At 40.5% G+C, this 12,585-nt stretch overlaps 1 protein-coding gene across 4 annotated transcripts in view; it reads left to right on the top strand.

Annotated features, from left to right (window-relative positions):
- The first annotated feature begins 318 nt into the window (after positions 1-318).
- The window catches only part of Dicer1 (dicer 1, ribonuclease III), a 69,922-nt gene continuing 57,655 nt past the window's right edge, over positions 319-12,585 (top strand). For 2 of the 4 annotated variants that reach the window (XM_076849704.2, XM_076849705.2), the window contains exon 1: positions 321-635. Coding sequence is in view for 1 of the 4 variants with exons in the window: in XM_076849705.2 (XP_076705820.2) it covers positions 600-635 (36 nt within the window). In the remaining 3 variants the exon portion in view is untranslated. Of the gene's footprint in view, positions 636-12,585 lie in introns of all 4 variants that reach the window. The other 2 variants (XM_076849703.2, XM_076849706.2) reach the window with 2 other exon arrangements.

Genomic DNA, 12,585 nt, shown 5'->3' on the forward strand with positions numbered 1-12,585 from the left:
TACGACCGCGGGGAAGGGCCGCGCCGAAGGGCGGTGGGCTCCAGACGGTGCCGACGTGGAGACTGGCGAGTCCACCGGGTCAAGCCGGCATCCGGCCGCGGGAGAGCAGCCAGGACGCCGGGCCGCGGTCTGCGCGACGCCGCTCGAGTCCCAGCGCCGAGCCGCCAAGGCCGCCTCGGCCTCCCGGCCCGCGCCCGCTGTGTCCCAGCTCCTGAGTGGCTGGGGGGCCGGGATTAACCTTTCACCGCCGCGCTCTGCCCAATCACAGGCTTGCTCTCATGCCGCCGCGGGGCGAGCGGAGCGTGGGGGCGCGGAGCGGCGGCGCGGCGCGGGTGGGATTCTGCAAGCGGCTGTGCGCCGTTGCCGCGGGCCGTGCGCGGGCTGCGGGCGAGCCGGGCGCTGCGCAGTCTCCGCAGGCGCCGGCGGGAGGGGTCGAGGCGCGGCGCGGCGCGGCGCAAGCTGCTCCAGGCCCAGGTGAATGGAGTAACCTGACAGCGGCGACGAGGCGACGGCGAGCGGCAGGAAATGGCGGCGGCGGCGGCGGCGCCGGGCGGCACCGGGAGGCCTGGGCTGTGACGCGCGCGCCGGAGCGGGGTCCGATGGTTCTGGAAGGCCCGCGGCGCCCCGTGCTGCAGGTGAGGCGGGCTCCCGCGGGGCCGCTTTGTGTTCGGGGCGGGGGCGGCTCCGCCCGACCGCGTCCCGCCTCCGCGCGAGGCCCGCGTGGGCGCCCAGGGCCTGGGCCGCGCCGGCAGATGGCGGCCTGCTGGCCGCAGCCTCCCTGCTCCCGGCCGGCCCTGCCCGCGCGCGCCCACCCGGTCCCTGCTGCCGCGTCAGCCGCGGGGTGCGGCCGCCCGCGCCTCCCGCGCGCCCCCGCCCCAGGCTTTTGACAGATCGTGTCCCGCACCCCGAGGCGGCGAGCTGGCCCAAGGGGTCCACGCGGGCGCGGCGGCCGGGCCTGCTGGGACTGCGGCCGGCCCGGGGGACGCCTTCGGAGGGGGGTGGGGGCAAGGCCGGGGCGTGGTGCCGGCGGGAGAGCGCGAGCCTGTTCTCCAGAGGAGGGCTGTGTGTGTTTACTGCCCAGGGACCTGGTCTGGCCCCAGGGGGCGGGTGGCCGAGGCCATCTTTTGCCCCTCCCCTTGGATGTGTTTTGTGCCAGGATGCCTGGATCTGCGAAGGAGCTTCAGGGTTTTCAATTTCGGGGGAAATCTGTGTGTTTCAGGTTAGCTGTCAGGGTTATGTGGGTTGTCTAGGAAAGCCGAGCTGCCCAGGTGGCCCTGCTGCAGGACAGAGGCAGTCCCCTGAAGACTTGCGAAAACCCATGAGCTGGAGGCCTTGCTCTCCAGTGGTCACCGATTGCTTTTGTGAGGAAAGTTGTGGTTGAAGGGATAAGTTCCCGGTGCACATGGTGCGTGTTAGGTCTGAAGATCAGGTTTGAAGACGTCTGATGAGCAGGAGGTATGACTTCGGAATCTGTGCTTCTCTCTCAGTTTTCTAAATCTTTACCATCCCGATTGTCAGTTATCTTGCCAGAGGTAGTTTTCAAGTGCAGCATACTCAGCAGTGCAGGCCTCAAATTAGGAGTTAATCAACTTGGGAAATGTGTTTTAAAGATGTGCTTTAAGAAAAGTTTACCTAGCCAGGTGCGGTGGTGCACACCTATAATCCCAGGGGCTCAGGAGGCTGAGTCAGGAGGAGTTCAAAGCCAGCCTCAGCAATAGAGAGGCTCTAAGCAACTCAGTGAGATCCTGTCTCTGAATAAAATGCAGAATAGGTCTGGGGATGTGGCTCAGTGGTTGAGTGCCCCTGAGTTCAACCCTTTCTACACCCCTTCCCTGCAAAATAACATCCAGGTTAAAAATTTATTAGTATAAATATCAAATATCTATCGAGGCTAAGAGCTCAAATAATTTATGAAAACATGAATTCTGGATAAGCCCTTTAGCAAATCATAACTTGATATTAATATCTTTGGGAACTGGATTCTGGAATCATTAGTGTATTTTGTAAAGCGTCTTTTTTGAAGCCACCTGTGGCATGTGTATGTTATATGTAATACATGCAATACACATACACATATAATTATTTCAAAGCCTATTTTAGAACTTATTTTATAAATCGTGTACATAGATAAAAACACTAAAGATTGCTTTTTATTTATTATAAACATTTATAATGTGGCATAGCTGTGGCTTTGATTTACTCATGGCACACATGCTGATTTAAGAAAAGATGAATTACTCAATTTTCATTTCAGGATAAAGGCCTCTTCTTGCAATTGGTATAATAAGGGTATTCTTTACTGTCTATGCCACCATCTCATCATTAAAGTTTTGGTTCTGAGTATTATGCTTGTGGCTCTGTATAAGTTGTATAGCTAGGTTGCTTTGCTGTTGTTGAGCATTTTTGGCTTAGTTTTAAGAGACATTTTGGTGTGACTCATGATTCTTACTTGATAGTGATTTTGTGATGTTATATAATCAGGAATACATGCAGTACTGATTTCTAGGGAGAATAACTTTCAGAGCATTGAGGTGTTTAATTCTTGCCACTGACCAACATGTAAGATGTTTGTTTCATTTGAGAAAACAGATATTTCATAGACATTCATTCACTTGTGACTTTAACATGCTAATTTGTGGCAGAGTTATGGGAAACATTTATTAAGTACCTCCTCATTATAGGCCAAGATGTGTCCAGTTCTTTGCATATATTCTCATTTAATTTTTGCTGTAATCCCAATACAAACTCAATATTATCCTTATTTTATAGGCAGGAAAACTAATGCTTAGTGATTGTTGTTGTGAGTTGTTAATCTAGCTGAGGCACAGCCAGGACTGAATCACTGTTTTTGATTTCAGAGATGTTTCACGTTTCCTTTGCAATATATTGTACCAGCTGGGTTTTAGGGGAGAAAATCTTCACACTATGTAGTAAATCCTGTGGAGTGAATGAAGCTCTGTCTAACCTTGAATGTTCAGATGACCTCTGCATGTCTGAATATTTCAGATTGTTTCGTGTTTTCCTTTTAAAGTGGTAAAATACACATAACATTTACAGTTGCAGCCTTTTTGAGTGGACAGTTCAGCTGCTTTCAGTGCATGCACATTGTTTTGCAATTCTTTCCACCATTCATCTTCCCCATCTTAAATTCTGTAGCCATTTAAACACTAACCCCACATGCTGCCCTCCTCTACGCCACCTTTCAACTCTCCTTCTCTGAATCTGCCCACCCTAGGAACCTCATAGAAGTGGACTTCTGCCAAAACTGTCCTTTTGTGTCTGGCTGGTTTCACTTAGCATGGTGCCTTCAGGGTTCATTCCTCATGGTGACTGCCAGGCGCACCTCTCTTTTAGGACTGGATGGTGTTTCGTGGATGCACAGATGATCCCCAGCTTATGGTGGTTTCACTTATAGTTTTTCAGCTTTAAGGTGATGTGAAAGCAACACATGTGCAGTAGAAACTGCGGTCTTCTCAGTGTTATTTCCTTGGTGTTCTACCTTCTTAGCCTATGGAGCTTGGACTTTTTAGAATTTATTTTCTGAGACTTTGATTTTTACTAAATCCTTTACATGTTAAAAGTTAATTTTCAGTTCTTAGCTAATTTTTTTTCTAAGGAGACTCATGTATTAGAACATTTGTGCAGAGACAGCTATTTATTTAATAATTTATAATCTGTCTACTTTGAGAAAAAAATTTAATATGTTTTTACAATAATAGCTGTTATAGAGAGTTATGAAAATATTGGTAAAGAGCCATGGGGATTAGTGTGGAGAGAGAGAATTAGGTGAAAGATAACTAAAGTTGTCTTTTTAATTTTAATTTGCCAAAGTGAAAGAGGAAATAGGACTAATTATAGTTGGCATTGTTTAGAAAGAGAAAGTATACCAATTAGTCAGGAGAAGTGGGCCTTTCTCTCATATAATTGTTTGGCTATGGAAAAATGTTTCACATTTTATGGAAGATAGAGAAAAATTTTTCACATGCCATTGTAAACTGGATAAAAGTCTCAGGCATGATGGAAAAGCCTGAATAAGACAGGTGTACATGAATCTAGTGATTTAACTCATTGGTCTTTCAGGTGGTGTCTCTTAAATGTCACTTGCCTTATTTATGCTTTTAATGGATGTCAAATAAAAATCTATTCAAGAATGAACTCTTTTCTGGACCATACAGGCAGTCAAGATTTTCCTAATAGTGATTTTCTGCTGGGCTTTGGGAACGTGTATTGTCTAAAAAGTAGACCTGTTTATATGGTGGTGTTTACCCCATGAATGACTGAATACTGAGAGAGAAGCTTTGCTTTTGAGATGTAGCTAATGAAATTGAAGTTTTTAGTCATGTAAGAAAGCCTGTGTTAAAATAAATTCTGAGTCCAAAATGGCTTTCATATTTATCTAAAGTTGCCGATGAATTAACACTCAGCTATACCACTATAAATGACTCAAGAGATGCCTCAAAACCTTGTCCAAGGATGTCAATATTTCTTTTACTAGAAATAAGACACGACAGGCTTCAGTTTGGTCTCATGCTTTTTAGCTTTTGAAGCTCATATTGACATTAATGCTATTGGCTGTTAAGGTTTGTAAAATAGTGAGCATTAAGTATCTCATTCATATTCATTGCCATACAGTTTCTGGCCTGTAAGAGGTGCCCAGTTTTGCTAAGTGACTAAATTAGTTTATAATAATTTTTCACATTTTTAGAAGCTGAAATAGTTTCATGGCCAGGCCTAGTGGCACACACCTGTAATCCCAGCTACTTGGAAGGCTGAGGCAGGAGGATCCTGAGTTTGAAGGCAGCCTGGGCAATTTAGTGAGACCCTGTCTCAAAATAAAAAGGGCTGGGTGTGAGGTTCACAAGTACAATGTTTGCCTAGTGTGCTGGAGGACCTGGATTCAGTCCCTAGGACCACAAAAGCAGCCAACCAACCAACCAAGCCGGTCTTGTGGAAAGTAATACTGCTTCATGTTAAGGCTTTCAAAAAGATTATTACTGTTCTGAGTCTGGACAAAGAGTACTAGTGCTCCTTCCCCACTTGTTTTGCATGTGACTGCATGCATAGTAATGTTACAGACTGAGAGTGGTATCAAGAATCATGGAAGAAAATTGGTATACTATTTAGAGTTCTGTTGGTATTCTAAACTTTTTCATTGTTGAAAGAGGCTAAATTCCTTTTTTTTTTTTTTTAAGTGACAGCTCACTGTATGTAATAGAGATTTAAAAAAACACATTAAAAAATCTTGGGGATTAAAAAATAGGGTCATTAACCAGTTCAGAATTTTTAAAAATGAGGTCTAGAATTGTGGTTCAGTGGTAGAGCACTTGCCTGTCATATTTGAGGCACTGGGTTCAATTCTCAGCACAATAAATAAATAAATAAAAATAAAAAAGACCCATCGACAACTAAAATATATGTATAAGTATAAATATAAGTATAAAATTTTTAAAAAATGCCTTCTATACTTAAATAATGCAAGAAGGGTTTAGAGCAGTAATAGACTTATCTAATTTGTTAAAGATATTCTGAGATTTCAAGATTTCTGTTTTCCTTCCCTTGGGAGTGGCTGAAAGGGCAAGATTGCCATGAGCCTGTGACCTCCCCTCCTTTTACATTTCTGCTGTACAGCAGTCACTCAAGGTAGCTGTAATCTTAGTGATCTTTTAGACTTTTTCTGTTTTGCAAAATTAAATGTTAAAAGGGATGCATAACCACTGAGGCACATCCCCAGTCCTTCTAAAATATTTTATTTAGAGATGGGGTCTCACTGAGTTAGCGCCTGGCTGTTGCTTGGGCTGTCTTTGAATATGTGATTCTCCTGTTTCAGCCTCCTGAGCCTCTGGGATTACAGGCATGTGCCACCATAATCCCTGTTCTTATAGTTTATGGCTGAGGAGCTTTGGGCAGATAGCAGCTGGAGTTGCAGCTTCCTCATCTGTAAAGTATCTACTTGTTCAGGTTCCTAAGCAAAAGCTCTCTGCCCAGTCCTGGCATGTGACTTGCATTTGATACAATTTAGGTGATAGTGTTTTTTATTTAAATGTGTGCTTTAGAAAAAATTTTTCTCCATTCTTAATGTGATTGGATTATATCACAGCTCAAAATCATTAATGACGAAATGCATGTCTAGCTTTGTAATGGAAGATGAAAAGGAAAAGAGGTCTTGAGAAAAGTGTTTGCTCTGACAAGTTATCTCTGAGGCTTCTCCATACTGGTTTAGCTGTTCTAGTTGGAGCTCTATAATATTGATACCAAGTCTAATTATGCTTTAAATGTCTCTAACGTACCTGGAATAGCCCATTATTATCTGTTACACATGAATAAATGTATCCATGAGACTATACCAGCTTACTAGCTTAGGCTTTATATTTATGTGTGTGTGTGTGTCATATATACTTGATGTAGACAGTAGTTCTTAGACTTTGGAGACTCCTGATTTGTTGGAGGACATGAAATTATCCCCAGGAAAATATGCCTATACGTATTCATAGTTTTATGTAAAATTATGGGAGGTACAGTGCCCCCATCCAGATGATTTGACTATGGCCACACATATACAAATAATAGGTTAATTTTGGGAACAGATAAAAAATTGAGGCAGATGTGATCGATAGAACTGAATGAACAGTGTAAAAAGAAATCTATGTTCTGTTCTAGGTGGGCTCTACCTCTGACTCACTTTGTGGTTAAAAGCAAGTCATCTTGGGCTTTCTAGACTCAGTTTTAGTTTTCTCACAAGTATAATGAGAAAATGTACTAAAATATTCCATAGTCAGCAATTTTCGAAATGCCTATATAATTCAGGGACATTTCCATTTCAGACTTGAGAATCTAGACTAAGCACCAGACATGGAGAGATTGTCTCTGCCAGGCATTAAGGTGTGTTGATAGCAACTGAAGGAATGGAATTGTCAGCTGTTCAGACAGGAAATGTGGGATGAAAACCCTTGGGAAGAACAGCTTGAAAGCTAGATAAAGCCTTGGATGGGATAGCAGATCCTCTCAAAGACAAGCGTTTTCTTCTAAGTCCAGATTTGATTCAGCTTAGTAAATGTTTGCTAAGGAGGCAGAATCTGACAGAAACTCTTTAAAACTTTCCATCTGATCATTATAGCAAAGAGCAAGGAAGCCTTGGAGAATCCTATCTGATGGGGACCTTGCACTTTAATTTTAAAAGCTTATTACATTTTGTATGGAACAGTACTGACATTACCCATTTTTTTTTCAGGATCATGCATATTGTATAGCTAGATGTTAAAAAGGGAGAGAAAAAAGCAAATGCTAAATATATGTACCTGTTACATATTATAAACTCAAATAATGTATTAATCTTAGACCAAACATATTGTACTTTCAGTTCAATGCAGAATTCTTTTGATAAAAATATGTGGACAAATAGCAGAAAAATGTAAATTGGCATTTTAATGCAGTATCTAAAAGAAAATTAACACTGAACTGGAGTTAAAGAAAGCTGAAATTTTTGAATTCTGCTAGTGTCTTAAGAGGAATAATTCTTCCTTGCTTATGTAATATATGGATTTTATTTTCCAGCCTTTCTTCAATAAAATATTTGAAGACATTGCCAAACAGTGCTTTCCTTTCGGGATCTGTTTATAAAAGAAAGTTTCCATTGACATATGACAGACTTCTAAGGGAGAATACTGTTTTTACAAAGGCTGTAGCTATCACTTAGTCTTTGTAAACCTTTAGTGTTTTTGTTGCTGAACATTAGAAGGATTCCAGAAATATTTTTTCTTTGTTATATGAGTCAAGACCATACTTTGGTCAAGAGTAGGGAGATATATAATTAAATCTTCTTTAGCATAGTTTGTTGTTAAAGTACGTCTCTCTTTCAGTGTATAATGTATTATAGATAAAATATGTAAAACTAAAAAATACAAAATATACACACTCATACATTCATGTATGCAATCTACATCTTGTCTAAGCCACAGACGCTCTGGCAAAGTTCTTCCTGTGTTATCCATGTCCTATGAGGATACACACTACTTGTAGTTGCTATAAGTCGGCCTATTCTATGGCACCATGCATGAACCTACTTTATGGTGATCATCTTTTAATAATCTCACTAGAGAGATAAATTGTTATGTATGTTCAATCCAGGATTGTATCTTTTATTTAATTGTCAATTCTCTGTGTTCTTTTAATCTGGAAGTTTCCCAACTTTTGACTTTTATGATGCTGACATTTTTAAAGAGTGTGAGCCATTTGTTTTGTAAAATGAACTTCACATTGGGTTTTTATGTTTCCTCATGTTTAGATCCATGTTTGCACATGAGATTCATGTTGTCAGTTTGTCCTAATATTGGTAATCTTAACTTTGTTAGTTGGATTATATTAGTATCTGTGAGGTTTTCAGGTTTTTCCACTATAATAAAAGAACTAGTTTTTATTGTAATTAGTAGTTAATCTGTGCAGAGATAATTTCAGACTAAGTAAATATTCTTTTGTATCTTCACCCACTGGTTTTGACATTCATTAATGATTCTTACCTTAGTTACTAATGTGATGATTAAAAATTACTAATGCAATGGTGATTTTTCTTTCATTCCTTTTACATTTATTAGTTGAAATTGAATAGAGTTTTGCCTGAATTTTAAACCTAACAAAATAGAGTTTCTAAAAGGAAAAATTAAAGTTGAGAAATATTGTTTGAGCTTTAGGGTTTTCCCAATTATACCTATTACTTTTAAGAACTAAATTGTTTTTGAAACATCTTCAAGATTAGAATCAGAGTACTTTGCATTAATGTGGAAGAGAATTTTGTAGTGTTTAGGAGTTACCTAGAAGTACTAGAGTGGGCATGGCTGGATATGTCAAAGTTAATCATTGTATAAGTTGCTGTGTCGTCAGCTTTGAAGTTTCTTTGACAGCCCTTCTTTGGGCTTGGGTGCCAAGGATAGAGACATTGACTTGTTAAAATAATTTGGGTTCTTGCCGCAGTCTGGCTGGGCACAAATCACCTAGCCACCACAAAGCACTTGTCAAACAGGAAGCTTTATTGCCCAAACTCCACCAGCACTCCATGAACTCTCCCCGGGAACTCTCCCCTGCTCTCCACCGGGCTCCTGTGCCCTCTCTCTCTATCCAGAACTCAAAGGGAACTCCAAAGTGCCGGGAGCCTGAGGCAGCAGGAACCACCCTATTCCTGGAGCTGATTCAGGAGTCACCCTATTGCCGGACAGCAGGGGTCCATATACAACTCAATACACAGCCTGTCCCAATCCAGCATCATCCAATCACAGCAATTATAACTTAATTATCATCATCTTAATGGCTTGCTGGTGTCACCTCTTAACCACTCCTTCTGGTGCCATCCCAACTGGCTGTGGCTCTCAGCAGGTTCTTTAAAGTTTGTTTTTTTAAGTAACAGGTATTTAAATTGAATTTTTTGTGTTTGAACTACAAAAAGATGTGTTAACTCAATAGATGTTAAGGTTAGAACAATAAAGCTTATTCTCAACTTAGAATTAATCAATGACAATGTATTTGTGAATAGTTCCTCCCCTGCAGTCTAAACTATATTCTCATGATGAATTTACCAAAAGATGAAAATCAAACAAATCCAAAAGTATATAATAGTATAAGTGAAGTATGAGGTTATTGTACTTTACAGATATTTTTAACAGTTTAGGGGGTGATGGCAAAAATACTACTGCATGGAGCAGTAGATGTAATGAAGCGCTGGTTTGGGTGGTACAAATCGCCCACATGTGGAGTCAAGAGATGGAGGATTTTAGAGAAAGCCTGGGCATTGGGTACATGAACATGAGGCCAGGGAGCAGGGGTCATCTGTTGGTACTTACTTGTAATGGGGTGAGGTGGTGTTCACAGAAGCTGTGGTGTAGTGCTTGTTTTAATCAGCTTTTTTGCTGCTGTGACTAAGATTTGACCAGAACATTTTTAAAGGAGGAAAGGTTTATTTGAGGGCTCACGATTTCAGAGGTCTTAGTCCATAGAAGGCCGGCTCCATTCTTTGGGGCTCGAAGTGAGACTGAACATCATGAAAGAAGAGTGTGGCAGAGGGAAGCAGCTCACATGGTTATCAGGAAGCTGAGAGAGAGAGAGAGAGACTCCACTCGCCAGATACAAATGTTACCCCATAGCCATGCTCCCAATGAACCACTCCTTCCAGCCACACCCTACCTGCCTTCAGTTACCACTCAGTTAATGCTCATCAGGGGATTCATTTACTGATTGGGTTAAGGCTGTCACAATCCAATCATTTCTCCTCTGAACCTCTTGCACTGTCTCACATGTGAGCTTTTGGGGGACACCTCACATCCAGACCATAACAGTACTTTATCCCTTGCCTGGAATTCTTCCTGTCTTATATTTATTCAATGTCCATTATATTCATTGTCTCTTAGGTTCATTTTGTCTCAGGATTGGTCTCTCTTTAGTATTCAAGTGTTCAAGATAAGCTATTTTTCTTCTTCTTACACAGTGCTGGGGTTGAACCTACTACAGCCTCCTGCATGCTAGGTAAGTGCTCCATCCCAAGCTCCCAGTTCCCTTATATTCTCAGTACATCTTAACCTATAGAAAATTGTAGCTCCTTTTTCCTCATGAAGATCTTTCTTTGGTGTAAAAAATAGGATAGGCATGGATTGAATAAAATTTGAGCACTTAAGAATAAAGTACAGAAACTTGGAATCAAGTATTAACCTTAAAACTCACCATGAAAGTTAGTAGTGTATGAACTGGATGTCCCTTGAAGCAGAACTGCAGGGGAAGTGTCACTGGGTATGAGGGAGGGCCTGGTGGGTATCTGCAGCTTTGGTGTTGGAATGTCATCTTTCTGAGAAGTACTCCCAGTAAGTGGGCCATTGGCTGGCAGCCTGGATGATGTGTTTCATATGGGAGATTTTGATGGATGGAATTTGTTAAAATGGTATTTGACCTGTGCTCAGCATCAGTTTTGGACAAATCTAATTTTAGGCATGATTACATTGAAATCTAAACATGATATATTTATGTTACAGATTTAGAAAAACCCAGAAATTTGTTTGGTTCATAGAGAAGTGCATGGAAAGGACTTGATTTGTGGTTTAAATTAGATGTTGGAGTCAATTTTACCACATTTAGTGGTAAATTTAGGGGAGGAATTTTTTGTTACCTAAAATTTCTTAAAATTATCTAAATCAGAATAATCTTTCTAAACTATTGTCTTCACACTCATCATCCTCAGCATGAAAGTCTATTCTCCAGATCTACAAATAATACATATTCAAATTGTAGGGAATTTTAAAAATGCAGAAATTTGGGGGTGAATTTTCTTTCTTCCTCCTCTCCTCACTTCTCCTTTCTTTGTTTTTTAACTAAGACAAAATCATTAATTTTTTCTAGATAAAAGTGGGTTTTTTGGTTTGTCATAATGTAGGCTTTTTGTTCATCATAAACTGTCATCATTTTTAATGGTTGAATTGAGTTGCACCATGTACAGTGAACCATGGTTTTCCAAACAGTGCCCTGTTCATTTTTAATCTGGGGTGTGTATACGTGTGTGTGTTTCTTTGCTGTTATAAATGGTGATGGTAAAGGGAGTATTTCTGTCTGAAGTTTTTTCCTGCCTGTGGTAATGCTATAGACTAGCATAATAGAAGGATTTTTTATAATGATATGGCAATTAAAAGCAAAAATTTAAGTATTTCTCTTGTGTATTAATTATTTAAAGGTACTAATGTTTAAATTCTTGAAGTTATTATCTAATTTCTTTCCTGTTAAGTCTCCTAATCTTTGGTTTGAGCTTGGTCTTCTCATATTGTATATTCACTAAATAATACTTGACACACCCTTAACTTATCTCATATATTGTGGATATTTTAGATATCTAAAATTTTTATCTTATATTTTACTTTTTCAAAATTTATCCATTTTGAGTCAGGTGTGATGGTACAGGCCTATAATTCAGGGACACTAGGGGCTGAAGCAGGAGGATTGTAAGTTTGAGAGCAACTTGGTGAGACCCTGTCTCAAAAAAATATAAAAAGGTTTAAAGGGCTGGGCTGTGGTTCAGTGTAGCACTTGTATTGTAAGCAAATAAACAGAAAATATATCTATTTGATTGTTAGGATTTTTTGCCCATGTCTGTAATATTTCATTGCCTAAAAAAGTTAAGTATTTTTAGTGACGTGTGCCCTGCTACTAAGTGGCACGTACTAGTTTTTGTTTTTGCTTTAAAAAAGAACTAGTAGATACAAAGATGTTTAACTTTATTTCATATTATGTACCATATTTCATGATTTTTAAGAAATTTCATTGTAATGCAAATTTCACATAGACTAGGTAATTGGGAACATAGAGGAGGAAAACATTTCTTCTACCCTCTTAGGTTTGATACATAAGGTCTTTGAATTAAACTGACAAAAGATAAATTAACAGGAAAAAGAGCTTAAAATTTTTATTGATGCAATTGCTAGTTTTGTGTGCATCTGGCTTCAGAAATAGAAGTGAAACTCCCAAAGAAATACCTTGGCTCAGATATTTACATGCTACATCTTTCCTGAGTGGGTGATACCTTGTGATCAGAAAAGAGGGTGTGGTCTTCTAGGGCTGCTGAGT

Source organism: Callospermophilus lateralis, chromosome 3 (assembly GCF_048772815.1).
Source record: "Callospermophilus lateralis isolate mCalLat2 chromosome 3, mCalLat2.hap1, whole genome shotgun sequence".
Lineage (NCBI taxonomy): Eukaryota > Metazoa > Chordata > Mammalia > Rodentia > Sciuridae > Callospermophilus > Callospermophilus lateralis.